Raw genomic sequence first — 19,061 nt, forward strand, 5'->3', positions numbered from 1 at the left:
TGAAATTGATTTCAGAGAAGGGAGAGGAAGAGAAAGATAAAGACATCAATGATGACAGAGAATCATTGATCAGCTGCCTCCTGCACACCCCCTACTGGGGATTGAGCCTGCAACTCAGGCATGTGCCATGATTGGGAATTAAACCCTGACCTTCTAGTTCATAGGTCGATGCTCAACCACTGAGCCACACCGGCTGGACTCCACACCTCTTTTAGGAGATAAACATGCTCAATTCTTCTACCTTAAGTCATGCAAACACATTTTCAGCAGATTGTGGGCTAAGTCAACACCTTTATCAAACCACCTTTTCTTTGTCTACCTACTATAGAGGCTCCAAGAGCAAATGATTATTTTCTCAGTCTCCTTTGCTACTAGTCTCCATGTAACACAGCTGCGCTCAAGGAGATGTAAGCAGTAGTCTGCTGAAGGATGTCTGGGAAAACCTTTTCTGATAAAAGGTAATGACGTTGCTAGTGCTACACACTCCATTTCTTCTTGCATTGAATGCAGATATTTTACCTGAAGCTGTGGCAGCCATGTGCCCATGATGGAAAAGCCATGAAACTCAAGGCATTGAATTATTTTTTCTCTGAACAATCCCACCCACCTCCAGATTTATTATATGAGAAAATAAATCCTTACTTGCTCGTAAGCCATTGTTAACTGGGCTTTCTATTGATGTAGCCAAAAGCTCTTCTGATAGAGGTTCTTTCAACCCCAATCTCCCTCTAGTTATCTTTCTAAACTCCTTTTCTAGTCAAGCTACTAAGTCCTTTTCAACCTTTGACTCACTCTTTAACCTACTAAAATTTACATAGATTATCAACCAAACTAAGGGCAATATTTATATTTTTATCTTACTTTAACCCTCTGTAGCATTTGAAAATATTAACTACTAGAGGCCCAGTGCATGAAAACTCATGCACTGGAGGGGGAGTCCCTCAGCCTGGCCTGCTCCTTCTCACAGTCCAGGAGCCCTCAGGGGTGGGAGGTGACCCGGAGATCAGGGGAAGGCGACACCCCCATCACACCTCTGCTGCTGCCACTGCCAGCAGCACAAGCCTCAGCTGGCCCTGGTTACCTGAGCCTCGGGTGGCCCTGGGCGGCTGGGCAGCCACCATCCAAGGCTTGCCTGTGCCTCAGGCCAGTCCTGGGTGGCTGGGCAGTCGCCATCCGAGGCTTGCCTGCACCTCAGGCTGCCCTTGGGGACTGAGGGGACTGGGGGACTCTGGAGGCAGGCACCCCAGTGGGGCTATGGGGACTGGGTGCCTCCATTTTGTGGCTGTGAGTGCCACCATCTTTGAGGGTGTGACATTCAATTAGCATATTCTCTCATTATTGGCTGTGGATATCGCCATCTTTGAGGGTGTGGCAATTAGCATATGCCCTCCTTATTGGCTGTGGGTGCCACCATCTTTGAGGGCAGAGCAGTCAATTAGCATATTCCCTCCTTATTGGCTGTGAGCAATGTCATCTTTGAGGGCAAGGCAGTCAATTAGCATATTCCCTTCTTATTCGCTGTGGGCGCCACCATCTTTGCAATGGCATGAGGGTAAATTAGCATATTCCCTCTTTATTAGATAGGATTTCTATCCCTTAAAGTTCTCCTTTTACTTCTGTTCTAAAATGTTCTCCTGATTTTTCTGTTTTTTGTGTTTCTCTTAACTGTTGTTTCCAAGGTATGTTCCAAGACCTCCAGTGGATACACACACACACACACGCTATGTTTTTTCCCATAAATACATACTTAAGATAAAGTTTAATTTACGAATTAGGTACAGTAAAAGATTAACAGTAACTATTGAGAACAATTTTAACAAGATACTGTAATAAGTTACATGAACGTGGTCTCTCAAAATATCTCATTGTACTGTACTCACCCTTCTTGTGATGACATGACATGATACAGTGGCTATGTGATGAGATCACAAAGAAGTGAGGTAGCATGGGAATTCAGCATGCTACTCAGAATGGTGCGCAATTTAAAACATGAATTGTGGGGGTTCTTTTGGAATTTTCCATTTAATATTTTTGGATCCAAGGTTGACTGTGGGTAACAAACTGTGAAAAGCAAAACCATGAATTGGGGCTTGGGGAACTATTATATTCCCAGAGAACCCTCTAATCAATGCCCTACTACTTAGTGTATAGTCTATTATGAATCTTCACTTGGATATCCACATACTCATCAAAATGCCCCAGACTGAACTCATCACTGCCCCACAAATTGGTCAACTTTCTATTTTTAGTTATGGCATCCCTATACATCCAAATAAATTCAAGCACTCACATTGAATCAGTTACCACAGTATCTAGATCAGTGGTTCTCAACCTTGGCTGCACATTAGAATCACCTGGGAATCTTTTTAAAACCCTGATTTCTGGGCCTCACCCTCGGAAATTCTGTTTCTTTGTTGCTAATGTTGTGGCCCCACCCCATAACAAAGAAACAGAATTTCTGGAGGATGAGGCCCAGAAATCAAGATTTTAAAAAGATTCCCAGGTGATTCTAATGTGCAGCCAAGATTGAGAACCACTGATCTAGATTGTCTCATTTTTGCCTGAATTCTTCCTCTCCCATCTCACTGTCACTTTCTCAGTTTAAACCTTGGAAAACAAGAATGTATCATATTTATTTTGATTTTCTAATCATGCCTAACACATGTTTATAGCACGTATTAAATGTGTGTGAAATAAAATTCTTTACTATAGGTCTATAAAATCTCCATGATTGTTTTGCATATGTTTAATTACAAAGATTTTGTTAATGTGAGATTTTTATTTCTATTAGTGTTCAGCCTAGCTTCCTTTTCACTCGATTGTCAGTATGATACAAAGATATGTATTTGAGTCCTAGGAAAAGACTGTAAGTTATATTATTTTCTAAGTAATTAGCTTATTTAACAACAATTTAATGACTGTTAATTGAGGACTCAAAACAGCATACCATTGCATTAAGATTTGTACAATTATTCCATCACCTGTTTGCAACCAGCCTATGTTTAGAGGAGAAAATAATGCAAGGAGAAGGGGATAGGCATGGGAGAATAATAGGATTTGGTAGAGATAGAGAATTTTAACTCACAACATCCAGGGAAACCAGACTGCAAAATAGTAGCATATAATAACATATATAACGTGGTAAAAGATTAAGGATGCCCCAACATTCATTATGTTTACAGGTTTGTTGCTTTATAGAGCTAAAAGGGATCCTGGAGATCTTCTAAATCCAAAATCCCTCATTTATTAAATAAGGGTACTGTGACCTGGTGAAAGTTGGTGACTTGTCCAAGTTAGTGACAGATCAGAGTACATACCAGGTCTTTGGGCTGTCCAGTTAAGCACTCTCACATATTCTCTCCGATGTGAAATCTCTGACATCCAAAGGAGAATCTGCAGTATGACATGACAGAACTTATCTTCAGCATGAATCCTCATTGTTTAAAATAGCTACTTAAGCCTTCAGATGCAAAGTTTTACTTTCTAATTCAATCAAGATTTTCCACTTTTATATGGTTCCTCTCCAGTGGTCTGTATCATCGGATATGGTATAATATACTTCAACTAAAAGATTCCTAAAATCATTACATTTATTGGTTTCTACATGACATGATATATCTAATTATCACTGAAGAGTTCATCATAACGAGCCCAGTGAAAACTTTCCTCATGTATGAGTTCTCTGATGTCGTGTAAGGTTTGTACTCCGACTAAAGGCTTTCCCACATTCACTACACCGATAGGGTTTCTCTCCTGTATGAGTTCTCTGATGCACTACAAGGGATGAATTCTTAATGAAGGCTTTACCACACTGATCACATTCATAGGGTTTCTCACCAGTATGAATTCTTTGATGCTCAATAAGGTATGCACTCTGGCTGAAGGCCTTTCCACATTCATTGCATTCATAAGGTTTCTCTCCAGTGTGAATAACCCGATGTACAGTAAGCGATGATCGTCCAGTAAAATGCTTTCCACAAATGATACACTCATAAGGCTTCTCCCCAGTATGAATCCTCCGATGCTGAGTAAGAGATGAATTCTTACTGAAAGCTTTTCCACACTGATTACATTCAAACGGTTTTACTCCAGAATGAAGTCTCTGATGTTCTATAAGGTATGTACTTTGGCTAAAGGATTTCCCACATTTGTTACATTTGTAGGGTTTTTCTCCAGTGTGATTTCGTTGATGCAGTGTAAGAGTTGAGCTCTTACTGAAGGCTTTTCCACATTCACTACACTCATAGGGTTTCTCTCCTGTATGACTTCTCTGATGTACAATAAGGTGCATACTTTGACTGAAAGACTTCCCACATTCATTACATTCATAGGGTTTTTCTCCTGTATGAGTTCTTTGATGCACTGTGAGATTCATACTTTGGGTAAAAGCTTTCCCACATTCATTACATTTGTAGGGTTTCTCACCAGTATGAATCCTTTCATGTTGAATAAGGGATGAATTCTTTCGGAAAGCTTTTCCACACTCTTTACACTGATAGGGTTTTTCTCCAGTATGAGTTCTTTGATGAACAGTAAGGTTCATGCTTTGACTGAAGGTTTTGCCACATTCATTACATTTGTAGGGTTTCTCTCCAGTATGAATTCTTTGATGTACAGTAAGAGAGGAACGTTCAGTGAAGTGCTTCCCACATACATTGCACTTATAGGGCTTCTCCCCAGTATGAATCCTCTGGTGCTTAAGAAGGGATGAGCTCTGGCTGAAGGCTTTCCTGCATTCATTACATTCATACATTTTCTTCCCTACAAACATTCTTTGAATCTTAATTAATTCAGAATTTTGTTTATCTTTTCCATGTGAATTCTGATAACAGGGCCTTTTCCCCATAGGAGTACTTTGTTGTATATCAATGATTGAACCCTGATTGGAACATCTTTCAAATTCATTACCTCTACATACCCTCCTCTCCGTGAGATTTCCCTTATGGGTAACTGCCACTTGACCCAGATGTCTATCCTGGTTTTTCTGTTGGCCCTCTAATCAATTATCAGGTTCCCAGGTTTCCCTTAAAGAAGAATGCCAGAGACCTTCCTTTTCCATTATTACCCAATAGGATAAATCTTCAGTAATGATGGACTCTGGAGTTGACTCTTTGGATTCAAGTCTTGCCTCCCAGTCTGTAAAAAATAAAAAATTCAAATGCACATTGGTTTCTATGTTGGGAGACTGAAAACTGTATAAAGTGGGAATGAGAATAAAATTGAGAATACATGGCACATTTGGAGAGCTTTTAAAGATGTCCCTACAATTAGGAAGAGAATTGAAAAGAAAGAAAAAAACAGAGAACTAGTCCACAAATAAGAGAACTAGAAACAGGGTAAGCAGAGAAAAGAGTGAGCCTATGCAGAAGGAATAGACATTGAAGTCACTGACCACTAGACAAGGCTAAATAATGAAGATGGAACTAAAGAAAAATATACAGAAGACCGGGGACTGCAAGAGGAAGATCAGAAAGCCCTGCCATGTTGTACCAACTGTTCTTACCAGCCATTTCTTCCTACCTATACTTCTAATACTAAATCTTCAAAAAGATCACAGAGTGACACAATGAAGACTGTCAACCCTGAATCAGACAACTGGTTCAACACTTACCATCTTAACTAGCTACTTGTTTCTCTAGGTCTAAGTTTTCACAGTTATAAAATGAGGAAAAAATAATCTGATAAGGATAATGTATATAACCTACGCTTTGGGAACATATTTGTCTGGAACATATTTGAAATTCAAACTCTTAAGGGAGGATAACACAATCTAAAAGCTTCCCCTCCCCACACACAAATTTCAAGCAGGCTGTAGTTTTCTCACAAAGGTTAAGAGAGTCCTAAAGGGCCCTACACTTTCCTAAATACCCATTCCTTAAAGATGAGAACTAGTGGTGGGGGAAGACAAGGAAGAATCTGTTGAACTGCTTCAGAAGGAGCTGAAAGAAGGACCACTCAGGCTCTATTTTCTGATCCCATTTCTTATTCCAGACAAAATGGCCTAGTGGCAATGAGAGGCAGAGGACAGGAAACTATAATCTGCGAATCTGTTAGCTTGATCAGAGTCAACAGAGCAGAGCTAAACACTGAAGCAACAAAGTTTGGCATGTGAGCAGGAGGCTTTACTGTGAAGCAAGGGTTATTGCCGGGAGCCGGTCCATCCTTGCTGTTTCAAGGGACCTGGCATATATGGCATACTGTTCTTAATATGTTTGCTCACCTTCTTGGCGCTGTGTTTTAACCAAGGTCACCTCTCCGAGAAAGGTTGAATCCCCAGGTAGGGATTTTCCCCTGAAGTTAGGGAGGGAATAAAACCCCTCAACTAAGTGCCAGGCGGGTAATTAATCCCTTTAACTATGAACAATCATGCTTAAACTACATAATCTTTTCTCCCTGGAATGGAGATAAGAAACGCCCTAACCTTTGTAATAGAGATTGATAGGATTAAATCAACTGGTATAAATACAGTTGTAACAAGACAGAAAGACTCAGAACTCAGAACACAGAACTCATGAGACAGAACTCAGAACACAGAACTGAGAACACAGGGCTTGGAAGACAGGACCAAGAGAGACAGAGCCTAGGCACAGAACCTACACAGAACGTTTTATACAAGACTGGAGATCCTAGGCAGAACCTCTCTGGAGATCCTGAACAGAACTTGGCTGGAGATCCTGGCTACAGAACCTGGCTGGAGACCCTGACAAGCGAACCCGGCTATGATGATCAACTGAACGCTGCCTCTGTGACATTCCTTCTTCGCGGACTCCGTCCACACCTTTGGGGACCCCTGGACCCGCTGGGGTTGGACCCCGGCAGGTTATGCATTAACTGGACCTCCTCCTTACAACCTGACCTGCTTACATAAAAGATAAAAAGTGGACATCCTAGTGGAATCCACCTCCAAAACACACCACCAAGTAACCACAGAAAGGACCTATCCAATCAAGTGTGAAAATAACAGGCAACACATGAATTAGAGATGGCCACTTGTCCCACCTCACTATCATATCCAGCTATCCAACTAAAATTCTTTGAGAACATTTAAAGTGCCACCCAGGCAAACATAAAGAGAAAAAGGGGGTTTCATCCTGTTAGACAAAGTCCAGATAGAACTACCTCCATTCAAAGATAAATGATACACAGAAAATACCAAGTTTGGAAACTACATAGAGCATTAAGAAATAAAGTTTTAAAATAATGTAAACAATGAGAAGATAAAAGCATAAAAATCAAAAGGGAAAACAAATATTGGAAGAATAATTACATGCTTCCAGCCATCCAAAGACATCATAAAGTTTTTTTTTAAAGTTGCATACTGGGGAAAGATATCTATAACAATAACCCACAAAGAACTAGAACCTAGACTTGGAAAACAATACCTATGGAACACTAAACCCACTAGAAAAACCAGCAAGACTTGAACAGGCACATAAGTGGAAATCTGAATGAATGGTTTAGCAAGTCTACTATCAGGCACACACACCTAGGTAAATCTAATTTACAAAGGTATACCATTCATAATTTTAAAAGTAGCAGTGCACAACAGCAAAAAACAAAATGGAAGCAACACAAGTATCAATAATAGGAAAAATAACTAAATTATCAAATATATATACAATGGAATAATTGACAACAGTGAATGTTTGTGTCTCCCCAAAATTCCTATGTTGAAGCTAAATTCCCAATGGTATTATATTAGGTGGGATTTGGGGGAGGTCAAAGGTCATGAGGGCAGAGGGGTGATTGGAGTAGTGCCCTTATAAGGAGAGATGAAAGAGCTTGTTTCCTGTCTCTCCACTCTCTAGCAGGAAGGAGTTGTCTCTAAACCAGGATGAGGGCCCTTACCAACAACCCAACCACACTGGCATTCTAATCTCAGACTTACAGCCTCTGGAACAGTGAGAAATAGTTATTTGACTTTTAAGCTACCTGTATACTGTACCCTGTTATAGCAGCCTGAATTAAGACTAGTTAAAATTAATAAACTATAGCTATACATATCAATATGGATGAATGATTTAAAGTCACAGAAAAATATATATAGCAAGAGTCCACTTAAAGTTTAAAAACAGATTAAAACTAAATATGCTGTTTATAGGTTCATTTATGGATGGCAATACTTAAAGAAAAGGGAAGAGAATTATCACAAAAGTGAGAATAGTCATTATGTCCCAGAGAGAGGTTAAGAGTGTGTGAATGAGGAGCACACAAATCATGGCAAGGATACCAGTAATTTTCTGTTTCTTACTCTAGGTTCTGGCGCCTAGGTGTTTGCTTTATTATTCATTAATCTTTACCATTATTAACTATAAAAAGATGCAGCATGGCATAATGGCTAAGACAACAACTCTGGAGCCATACTACCTGGATCAAATTTGAGTTCCACTACAGTTAGCTGTGTGACCTTGAGCAGGTTACTTAACATGTCTATATTCTTTTTCTCACCTGTTAAATGGTCCCTATCTCACAGTGTTGGTGTAAGAACGTTAGTTAATAGTTATAGTATTTATATTAGATGAGTATGTCAGTTTTGTTAAATAGTATATATTTTACACATTCTTCTGTATATATAAATTTCAAAAAATCAGAACAAAATACTATTTTAGAAAATACTAATGAAAGTTTAAAAATCATTATGTATCGCAGAAAACTTAACAGTAAGATTCATTTTATCTCTATGGAATTTAGATACTTCATTTAAAAGTTTTCCTGGCCCTGGCCATTGGAGCTCAGTTGGTTGGGCGTTGTCCCTTGACCAAAGAGTTGCCAGTTCGATTCCTGGTCAGGGTACATGCCCAGGTTGCGGGAAGCAGTCTCTCTCCCATCAATGTTTCTCTCTCTAAAAACCAATTAAATAAATAAGTACTTATATTTATTTATTTATTATTTATTTATTTATTTATTCTGAACACTTGCTCCCTAAAAAAAAAATTGATTACCTACAAATTTTTAAAATACTGGCTGATGTGACTCAAGAATTCAACTTGGCCAGTACTCTATTAAAGAAAAACAAAACACGGCTGAAACCGGTTTGGCTCAGTGGATAGAGCGTCGGCCTGCGGACTGAAAGGTCCCAGGTTCGATTCCGGTCAAGGGCATGTACCTGGGTTGCGGGCACATCCCCAGTGGGGAGTGTGCAGGAGGCAGCTGGTCGATGTTTCTCTCTCATCGATGTTTCTAACTCTCTATCTCTCTCCCTTCCTCTCTGTAAAATATCAATAAAATATATTTTAAAAAAAAGAAAAAACACATTCTTAAATATGACAGGCTCAGTAATTACAGCACTTCTAAAGCATTCCTGAAATATTACATGAAATATGCAATTTACACAAAGGATTTATCAAGGAATTCCAGAAGGTTCACTCCTAGGAATCTATTAATATCATACTAGGTCATAGAAAAAGGACACATGATCAACAGATAGATGCTTCAAAAAAGTATTTGATAATATCCAACATCCAATCCTGATTCAACACCAAAAATCTTAGCACTGTCAAGCATAAAAATAAAACACTGTAAAAATTCACATTAATAACAGAATCAAGAAAAGGGTGTTTATTATTACTGCTATTTAATATTGTTGCAAAAGTATGACCAATAAAATTAGACAACTGAGAAGGGAGGAAACTTTATTTTTCTGATTACATGACTATCTGGAAAACAAAACTGTTAGGGTGGCTTTACAAAGAATCAGTGAAATATTGTGGGCTTGAAACTTGAGTACTAAGGGTAAAAAAACTAACTCTTCCAAGACTGGGAAGCATTTCTTGCTATTTTGCTATTTTATTAAATAAAAACTCTGTTTTGCACATAGCACTATGCTTGGCCATGATAAGGTTTAATGATTGTTAACAATTAATATTACCATTATTTTATGTTACACAATAGATACCTTTCTTCCTTTCCTTTTTCCTAAACAGGACTTTCAAGTGGCCCATACTCCCTTCTTGTATTAAAAATGCCTAGTTAAAGAATAGGATTTTTATATTCTTTTGGTACTCGTCAGGTCATGAACAGGAGTCCTCAGGACTGTTGGGGTCTGGGAAAGCATAGGTCTTTCCGTATTTATGGCTGGGACGGCCATAGTAGAGGCTGAGAGCCTGCAAAGTAGTGGAGTGGGTATGGGGCTTGGGCAGTATTGCCCACTCTTCCTAGGACAAGTTTATTTCCCCTTTTTATATTTTTTCCATCCCCTGTGTAATATTTCAGCTACTCCTTCCACACAACCAGACAATTTCAATACTCACATGACTGAACTTCTGGCTTATACTCTTGCTACCCTATAATGCAGTCTCCATGCAGCAACCAAACTGCTCTTCTGAATATGACCAATCATTCATTCAATAAATGTACATTGAGCCAGGCACTGTTCCAAGTGCTAAGGCTATAGCAATGAATAAAATACATTTCTGCCCTTAGGGAACTTATATTTTAGTGAGAGGAAGGGCAGTCAACATAATAAACAAGTATAATACTTAGTATTTAAGTGGTATGCCTTATGGATAAAATAAAAGCCATAAAATGGAAATGCTATATAATAAAAGCATAGTATGCAAATTGTCCCCTCAATCAGAGTTCTTCCGGAAGTTTGACCAGGGGGCAGGGGCAGAGCCAGCTGGGGGAAGGGAGGGAGGCCCCAGCCAGCGGCAGCAAGCTGCCAGGGGAAGTGAGGGAGTACCCAGTTGGCAGCCAGCAGCCACCAGGGACCCTACCAGTGCACAAATTTCGTACACTGAGCTTCTAGTCCTATATAATAAAAGCCTAATATGCTAAGTGTCCAACAATTGGTTCAACCATTTGTTGGTTGACCAGTCGCTATGACGCACACTGACCACCAGGGAACAGACACTCTGACTGGTAGGTTAGCTTGCTGCTGGGGTCCGGCCAAAAGGGACTGGGAAAGATGGGCCAGACACGCCCTGAAGCCTTCCCAGGGTCCCTCCCCAGCCCTGATAATGCACCAGTGGGGTCATGCAGAAGGCAGCCAATCAATTATTAACTCTCATCATTGATGTTCCTACTCTCTCTCCCTTACCCTTCCTTTCTCTAAAATAAATAAAAATATATATTTTTAAAAAGAATATTAGGCCAGGATATAGAAGTTCTATTTTCACTAAATATACTAGGAAACAAAAAGTCACAGCAAGGCAAGGCAAGAAAATAATGATTTTTTCTTTTTTTTTTTTTTTTTTTTTTTTTTTAGAATTAGCATTAAACTCTAAGACAAAAACAAACAAAACAAAAAACCTGTGTTTAAATTCTGGCATGTCATTTCACCTCTCTGAGTTTATTCTTCCACTATGAAAGGGGCTAATGATATCTACCCCATGGGATTGTTATGATGAGCACATCAGATGATAGCCAGGGAAGAGCCAAGCACAGCACTCAAGCAATGCTTTCTTGTCTTGATTTTGGTCAGGACAATAAGACTAAATGGTAGTTTAATTTGGCATCAACACTGAAGAAAACCTGCAAAGACCTGGAGTTTTCACATCATCATGTTTCCTAGGCTCCATGCTCTCCCTCCACTTTTAATTTCTCCTTTCTAACAGATATCTCTGCTCTTGTAAATTCATTCAAGTCTCTTCCTTGGTAAAAACCAAATCGGAGGCACTTTACCTCTGAATTCTTTCAGTTCTTGCCCTTTCTTCTTTTTCCTCAAAGTTAACCTTATTGAAATGACAGTCTATACTTAAGTCTTTAATTGTTTACATTCCAAACCACAATGCGTTTCCCTCACACCAGAAACACTCTCCGCTGGATCACAGACCACTTTTACCTTCTTGGCACTATTGCACTCACCCTCTACTTTTCTCTCTTCCTTTAGCTCTCCCTAAATTCTCTCCTCCTCCTTTGACCACTCTTTGTCCCCTTTGCTAGAGTATCTTTGGCTCCCAGTCAAACATTATTGTTTTTTGTTTTGTTTTTTTAAATATTTTATTGATTTTTACAGAGAAGAAGGGAGAGGGACAGAGAACCAGAAACATTGATGAGAGAGATCCGTCAGCTGCCTCCTGCACGCCCCCCACTGGGGATGTGCTCACAACCAAGGTACATGCCCTTGACCGGAATAGAACCTGGAGGAACCCTTCAGTCTGCAGGCCGACGCTCTATCCACTGAGCCAAACCGGTTCAGCAAATATTATTGTTCTTTAGGGTAGTGGTTCTCAACCTTCCTAATGCTGCGACCCTTTAATACAGTTCCTCATGTTGTGGTGACCCCCAACCATAAAATTATTTTTGTTGCTAATTCATAACTGTAATTTTGCTACTGTTATGAATCGTAATGTAAATATCTGGTATGCAGGATGTATTTTGATTGTTACAAATTGAACATAATTAAAGCATAGTGATTAATCACAAAAACAATATGTAATTATATATGTGTTTTCCGATGGTGTTAGGCAACCCCTGTGAAAGGGTCGTTCGACCCCCGAAGGGGTCGCGACCCACAGATTGAGAACTGCTGCTTTAGGGTTTCATCCTTGCTGCTTTACCTTTATCGTTCATTCTTCCTAATAAGACAAATTGATATGAATGTCACACATATAACTCTCCAAATCTGTCTTTAGTCTGATTTCTAAAAATTCTACTTGATGTCATTCAATATTCAACTCAACAAACATATATTAAATACCTCTCTGGCAGGCATTGTGCTAGGCAAAGAATATAAAGAAAACTAAGCTCAATCATGACAATTCAGTGAACCTACATACTAGTGGCTAGACAGACGTTCAAAGAGACGAAAACAGTGTGAAATGCAGTCATAAACAAGTGAAGAATCTTTTTTTTTCAAACCTACAACACCCGGTAACAAGTGAGGAATTTTTAGGATCCAGTCCGGTGGAGAAGTCTGAAGATAGATAAAGAAATTAGAGAAGACAACAAAGTATCAAGAATACATGTGTTTGCTTCTGCTGCCTCCAGAAAGCCCACCAGAATGACAGTGGGGTAATGACAAAGACCTATATAAACCCATTGGAATAATCTAGGGAACAGGGGGGGAATGCTACACATGCATACAAAAAAATAATAATAATAATTTAAATATCCTCATACAGACAAGAGAAGTTAAGGCATGCATTAAAATAGCAATTAAAAAGGAAGGAACATGCAGAGAATGAGAAGGCTCACAGAAATTTTAAAAACAAAAATGATAGTAGAAACAAATTTTTTCAAAGAACTAAGGATAAAGTTTAAGAAAATCTTCACATCTCCTTGCAATCTTCCCTTCAAACATGCCAGCACCTCCTGTCCCCTGTGCCCAGAGTGTCCCCCGTGCAGCCCATCACGGTTAGTAGCTACTCAACAGTCACCTCAGAGGAAAGGCCCTCCCTGACTGCCCCTGTAAAAGTCCGCGGTTAACTCTTCTAGTTCCCGATGCCACTATTTCTCCACACAGCACTACGACATTGTGATACTCATTCCCTCCCTCCTTCCTTCCTCTTCTGTCCCTTCTCCCTCCCTGTCTCCTTTCTTTAGTAATTTATTGTCCCTTTCACTAGACTATAAGCTCCATGGGGAAACGGCTTATTTAGGTTATTGCTGTATCTGCAGTGCTAGGAACAGAGCCTAGTGCTTCCAAACCATCTGTTGAACAGAGAGGTTATTTACGTAAAAATAAATACTAATACAAATAGCAAGCGTGATCAAATCCACACAAATTTGCAATTAAAGCCATTAAGGGATCATTTTATACCTAATAAGTTAGTATTAAAAACATAAAATAATATCCAAGTTTGTGCAGTATGTATCAAGAGCCATAAAAATGTTTGTATCCTTTGACCCAGTGATTCTTCTAGAATCCCATACTTTAAAAAGCTTATGAAAATCAGCAACGATGTTCATCAAATCATTCTTTCATATCAAAATGTTCTTTCCCTCATTTATTTTATTGCGTTATATATCCACTACAGGCCTGGTACACGAAAATCGTGCACTAGGGGGGAGGGGATCCCTCAGCCCAACCTGTGCCCTCTTGCAGTCCAGGACCCCTCAGGGGATGTCCACCTAAGCCGTCAGTCGGACATCCCTCTCTCAGTCCGGGACTCCTCGGGGGATGTTGCCTGCTGGTTTTCTTCTGACTACTTTTAAGATGTTCTCTGCCCTCTCGGCCACTGGACTTTCTGTTGTGTCGGTGGATCTGGTGAACGGGGAGCGCAAACCAGCTTGCATTAAAAGGACTCTTTGCTTTTGCAAAAAAAAAAAAAAAAGATGTTCTCTGCCTTTCTTTGTTTTGGGGTTTTTTTGTAGTTTCCCTCTAATGCACCCAGGTATTAATTTTTTTTCTCCTTGCAGTCCTCGCAGTCCGGGACCCCTCGCTCCTTACCACCCTCCTGCTTGCTCCTTACTGCTCAGCTCACTGCTCCTTAGCGGCAGGCTCCTTACTGCTCAGCTTGCTGCTCCTTAGAGCTGCCTTGGAGGTGGGAGAGGCTCCTGCCACCACCGCTGTGCTCACCAGCCGTGAGCCCAGCTTCTGGCTGAGCAGTGCTCCCGCTGTCAGAGCGCACTGACCACCAGGGGGCAGCTCCTGCATTGAGCGTCTGCCCCCTGGTGGTCAGTGCGCCTCATAGCTGTAATGGTCACTTAGGATATTATATATATAAATAGGTTTAAACTAGAGATCAAAAATTACTTGCCTATTTCACACAATTTTTAACACTAGATTGCCCAAGGAAGTCATTTTGACTGCTTTTTAATTTCAATTAGAAAAACAATTATGTATATAAGGACACAATGTCTTAGAATTTTGTGACTTTTTGTACAACATATATGCGTTTATTAATAATTGTAGTTACCTCCCCCTCCTTCATTTCCGGTATATATATATGTGTGTGTTATACCTATATTGCCCAAAAGCAGTCATTTTGACTGCTTGGGAAATTTTAAATAATCAAATGACTCTTATTATTGAATTGAGTAATAACAGTTCGGCTCTGTATTGAAATAACAGTTTTCATTTTTTTTCGATTACCATCACATGATAACATACAAGTACATGATAAATTGTCGATACTTGATAAGTTGCAGTTGCTCAATAAGGTAAACTAGTACTTGGTATTCGAATCTTTATGCAGTGATACTTGTTCTAATAGGTTGTTTATTGTATTTCTTTTGCTCCCAAAATTCATGAAAGAAATGTCGAAGAGAAGGGAGTTACTGGAAAAGCTAACGAACATAAGTGAAGAGTGCTCCGATATAGAATCAGATGCAGCAAATTCTGAAGTATCATCTGAAAATGAAGCAGATTATATTCAAAGTGAAACATCTGACACTGAAGATAGCGATGAAGAGTCGATCACCGCCCTAACCAGTTTGGCTCAGTGGATAGAGCGTCGGCCTGTGGACTCAAGGGTCCTGGGTTCGATTCTGGCCAGGGGAGTGTGCCTTCGTTGCCGGCACATACCCAGTGGGGAGTGTGCAGGAGGCAGCTGATCGATGTTTCTCTCTCATTGATGTTTCTAACTCTCTATCCCTCTCCCTTTCTCTCTGTAAAAAATCAATAAAATATATTAAAAAAAAAAAAAAGAGTGGATCACCAATGATGAAAAGGAAAGTGCCATCAATATGCCCAGGAAGAGGTGTAGGGTGCTAAGTAGTTCAGACTCTGATGAAGAAACTGAACACACCGTTCAGGGGACCGAAACAGCTGCCGATGGTACTGTGTGGTCAAAATTTGACAAAGGTGGTATTCCTGGAAGGTTACCATGTACTTGTATTTTCAAGGGTGTGAAAAGGCCAACAGGCTACGCAAAAAGGAACATTATGGCAGACAATCTTATCAGTGCGTTCTTGCTGATAATAGATAACTATATTATCAAACATAAAGAAGTGCACAGAAGAAGAAGGCCGCCGAATTCTGAGGAACGCTTGGACAACAACATTACCGGGAATACGTGCATGTACTGGGATTTCATATGCTCGTGGAGCCTACGAGGCAAAAAATTTAAAACACAGTTATTTATGGTCAGCAAAGTGGGGTCCCGAATTCTTCAGGAAAACTATGGCCAGAGAAAAGTTCAAGCAAATCCTACGATTTATTCCTTTTGACAGAAGAACCGAAAGAAGTAGGCACCTACAAACAAATAAGTTTGCCTTGGTTTCGGAAATATGGGACAAGTTCATTGAAAAGAGTCAAGCTTGCTATCAACCAGGGCAAAATATAACAGTTGATGAGCAATTATTTCCATCAAAAGCCAGGTGCAGGTTTACACAGTATATGCCTAATAAACCCAACAAATTTGGCATCAAATTCTGGCTTGCATCAGATGTTAGTAGCAAATATGTTTTGAATGGTTTTCTTTATTTGAGGAAAGATGAACAGCAACCATCGCCCAACCATCATCAATGCTTCTCAATGAACACGTTGTTCTGAAACTTGTCGAGCCATATACAGGCTGTGGAAGAAATGTCACGACCGATAACTTTTTCACTAGCATGTCACTCGCAACAAAATTATTGGCCAAACAAACAACTCTAGTTGGAATTATTAGAGGAAACAAAAGAGAACTACCCAAAGCAGCCAAACAAACGAAGGATAACATGCCTCGTTTTTCCACTCTGCTATATAAATCAGAGAATTGTGTTCTTACAATATATAAAAGCAAACCAAATAAAAGAGTAGCTGTTCTAGGTTCTAGGCATAAATTTGTGAAAATTGATAAGAGTAATAAAAAAATGTTACCGGAATCTATTCAATTTTATAACAGCACAAAATTTGGAGTTGATATGGCGGATCAAATGGCCAGAAAATACACAGTAAAAGCTAGTTCTCGTAGGTGGCCCCTCCAAATATTTTTCAATATTTTAGATTTGGCTGCTATAAATGCTTGGATCCTTTACAAAGAAACGACAGGAATACAAATACAATGAAAAGAGTTCTTGTTTCAATTAGCAGAACAGCGTTCCACCGAATACAGAGCTGCAAGACAGAAAAATTCATCAGAACATGAAGACCCACAAAGATCAACTGCAACATCATCAAATGCAACCCATTCTAAGAAACACAAAATTTGTCAAGTACGACTTTGCCACAACAACAAAACAAATAATATATGTGAAAAATGTCAAAAGTATGTTTGTGGAAGATGTACACATAAAAAGATTTCCACTTTCATTTGCATGAAATGTACAAATAATAATGCATAAATTATTTTTTTTCCAAGTGAGGTACATTTTTTTTGTTAATATTTACTAATACCTTGTTATATAACTGTAAATACTATACAAAATATTAAAAATTAATTTTAAACAAATTTCTTTACACATTAGTTATTCTTTCACAATGCAGTCATTTTGACTGCTTTTGGGCAATATAGGTAGGTATATACTAAATTTCAGTCTTTCTAGTGTTAAAAAGTATGAAAAGAAGTGTATGAACAACACTTTCACACTGAGCAGAGAAATAGCCTATATAATAAAAGCCTAATATGAAAATTGTCCCCTCGGGCAGTTGTTCAACCAGGAGACCGGGAGTTCAACCGCTCGTTCTGACATGAGCTGACCACCAGGGGGCGGCGTGGAACATGGCAGGCATTGTGGAATGCTGCTGGCCCCAATAGGCCCCGACGAGAGCGGGACCGCAGTGGGATGGTGGAGCAGGTGAGTGGGAGGTGCCAGGCCAAGGAGGGTGCGAGTGGGGGCCCAGGTGTTTCCCAGGGCCCACTGGTAAGCTAGGACCTGCCCTTCCATGCCAGACACTCGCGCTTCCATCGCCGGTCAGGCCTAGGGACTGCACCCATGCACGAATTTCGTGCACCGGGCCTCTAGTAAAGGTATAAAACACATTTTTTCGGAGAAAAGTTGCTAATAATGTCTAAAAAAGAAATTTCAATTGTGATGTGGATTAGAAACCAAGTAATAAAGATTAAAAAGCATTGTTTTCACAGGAGAATGGGACTGAATAGGCAGTCAATGCAAATTACAAACTTAGAAATGAGAAAGGAACTATAGAAAATGTAAGGTTACTAGTAACACAGCTGAAATCATTTCCATTTATTTTTAAATGAAGACTATAAAACGACGCAGCGAAGAGAAAGGTTACCTTTTTAAAAGCTGACAAATGTTTAAGGGAATAAAGGAAAGGAAACTGTAGATATAGGTTATGGCTAAAAAGAAAGGCCAATGACAGGGAATAAAGAGAATAAGGAGAGAGAAAAGCATGGGTTCAAAGTATAGACAAAGAGGAAACAATCACTAACTTTACTGCATTTTCTGTGCATCCCAGACAACCCAGTAACCCGTTTACACAGTGTGTCACCAAGGCGAGGACATGTGACACTGGAGAGAAGGAGAGGCATTGATCACAGGAGACATCTGAGAGGACATGTATCAAATGTGCAGATGTACCCAAGAGACCCAGCGATTTCTGAAGTGACTTCTTGCCCAGGTGGCACACTCATTTAATAAGTCCTGACACTTTACCTGCAGAGATATACCCTGGAAGTTCTTTTGGCATCAAGCTCAGTCCTTCTCGTTTCAGCTAAGAAGTCACATTTGGTTCGGAAAGCTGATTCCCTGCTCAGAGGAAAGACATTAAACTTGTGTGCTATACTCAGTATAAAAGCTACTTCCAGCACAAGTCTTTTCCCTTCCCCTTCAGGGCTTCTTAAAGGGACACAGGGCTTCTTTAGTTTCCCATTTTCCAATTCTCTACAGAAGAGACCTTTCACGTGGAAAGAAAGGACACCAAGCAATTACCCTAAAACAATGCCATAAAATATCCAGGATTTCATGTCCAAATTCATGAATTCCAGAGGTTGTACAAGATGTGAGGAAAGGTGAGTTACAAGGGGAAGTCCTTACCCAGTGAGACCAAGTTCCTGTAGTTCTCTAGCATCATGTTCCCACACAACTTCCTTGGAGTAGAATCTAGATGAATCCATTCTTCCCACATGAAATCCAGACACATCCTAGAGTGTCACTGATTCCTGAAACTATAAATTCCTGCTCAACAAAGATTACGCCAATAAAACCCTCTGAGAGAAGTGGTAAAACAAGGAGCCTTAGAAGGGACAGGATAAAGAGACCTCTGTGAGAAAAAATGTGTCATTCCCAAA

At 39.7% G+C, this 19,061-nt stretch overlaps 1 protein-coding gene across 1 annotated transcript in view; it reads right to left on the bottom strand.

The window, feature by feature from the left end:
• Positions 1 to 1,742: 1,742 nt before the first annotated feature.
• The window catches only part of ZFP2 (ZFP2 zinc finger protein), a 31,648-nt gene continuing 14,329 nt past the window's right edge, over positions 1,743 to 19,061 (bottom strand). The window contains exon 3 of the mRNA XM_059695842.1: positions 1,743 to 5,136. Within this exon, the coding sequence (XP_059551825.1) occupies positions 3,668 to 4,846 (1,179 nt within the window). The 5' untranslated portion in view covers positions 4,847 to 5,136 and the 3' untranslated portion in view covers positions 1,743 to 3,667. The remainder of the gene's footprint in view (positions 5,137 to 19,061) is intronic.

The sequence above is a fragment of the Myotis daubentonii genome, chromosome 5, assembly GCF_963259705.1.
Source record: "Myotis daubentonii chromosome 5, mMyoDau2.1, whole genome shotgun sequence".
NCBI lineage: Eukaryota > Metazoa > Chordata > Mammalia > Chiroptera > Vespertilionidae > Myotis > Myotis daubentonii.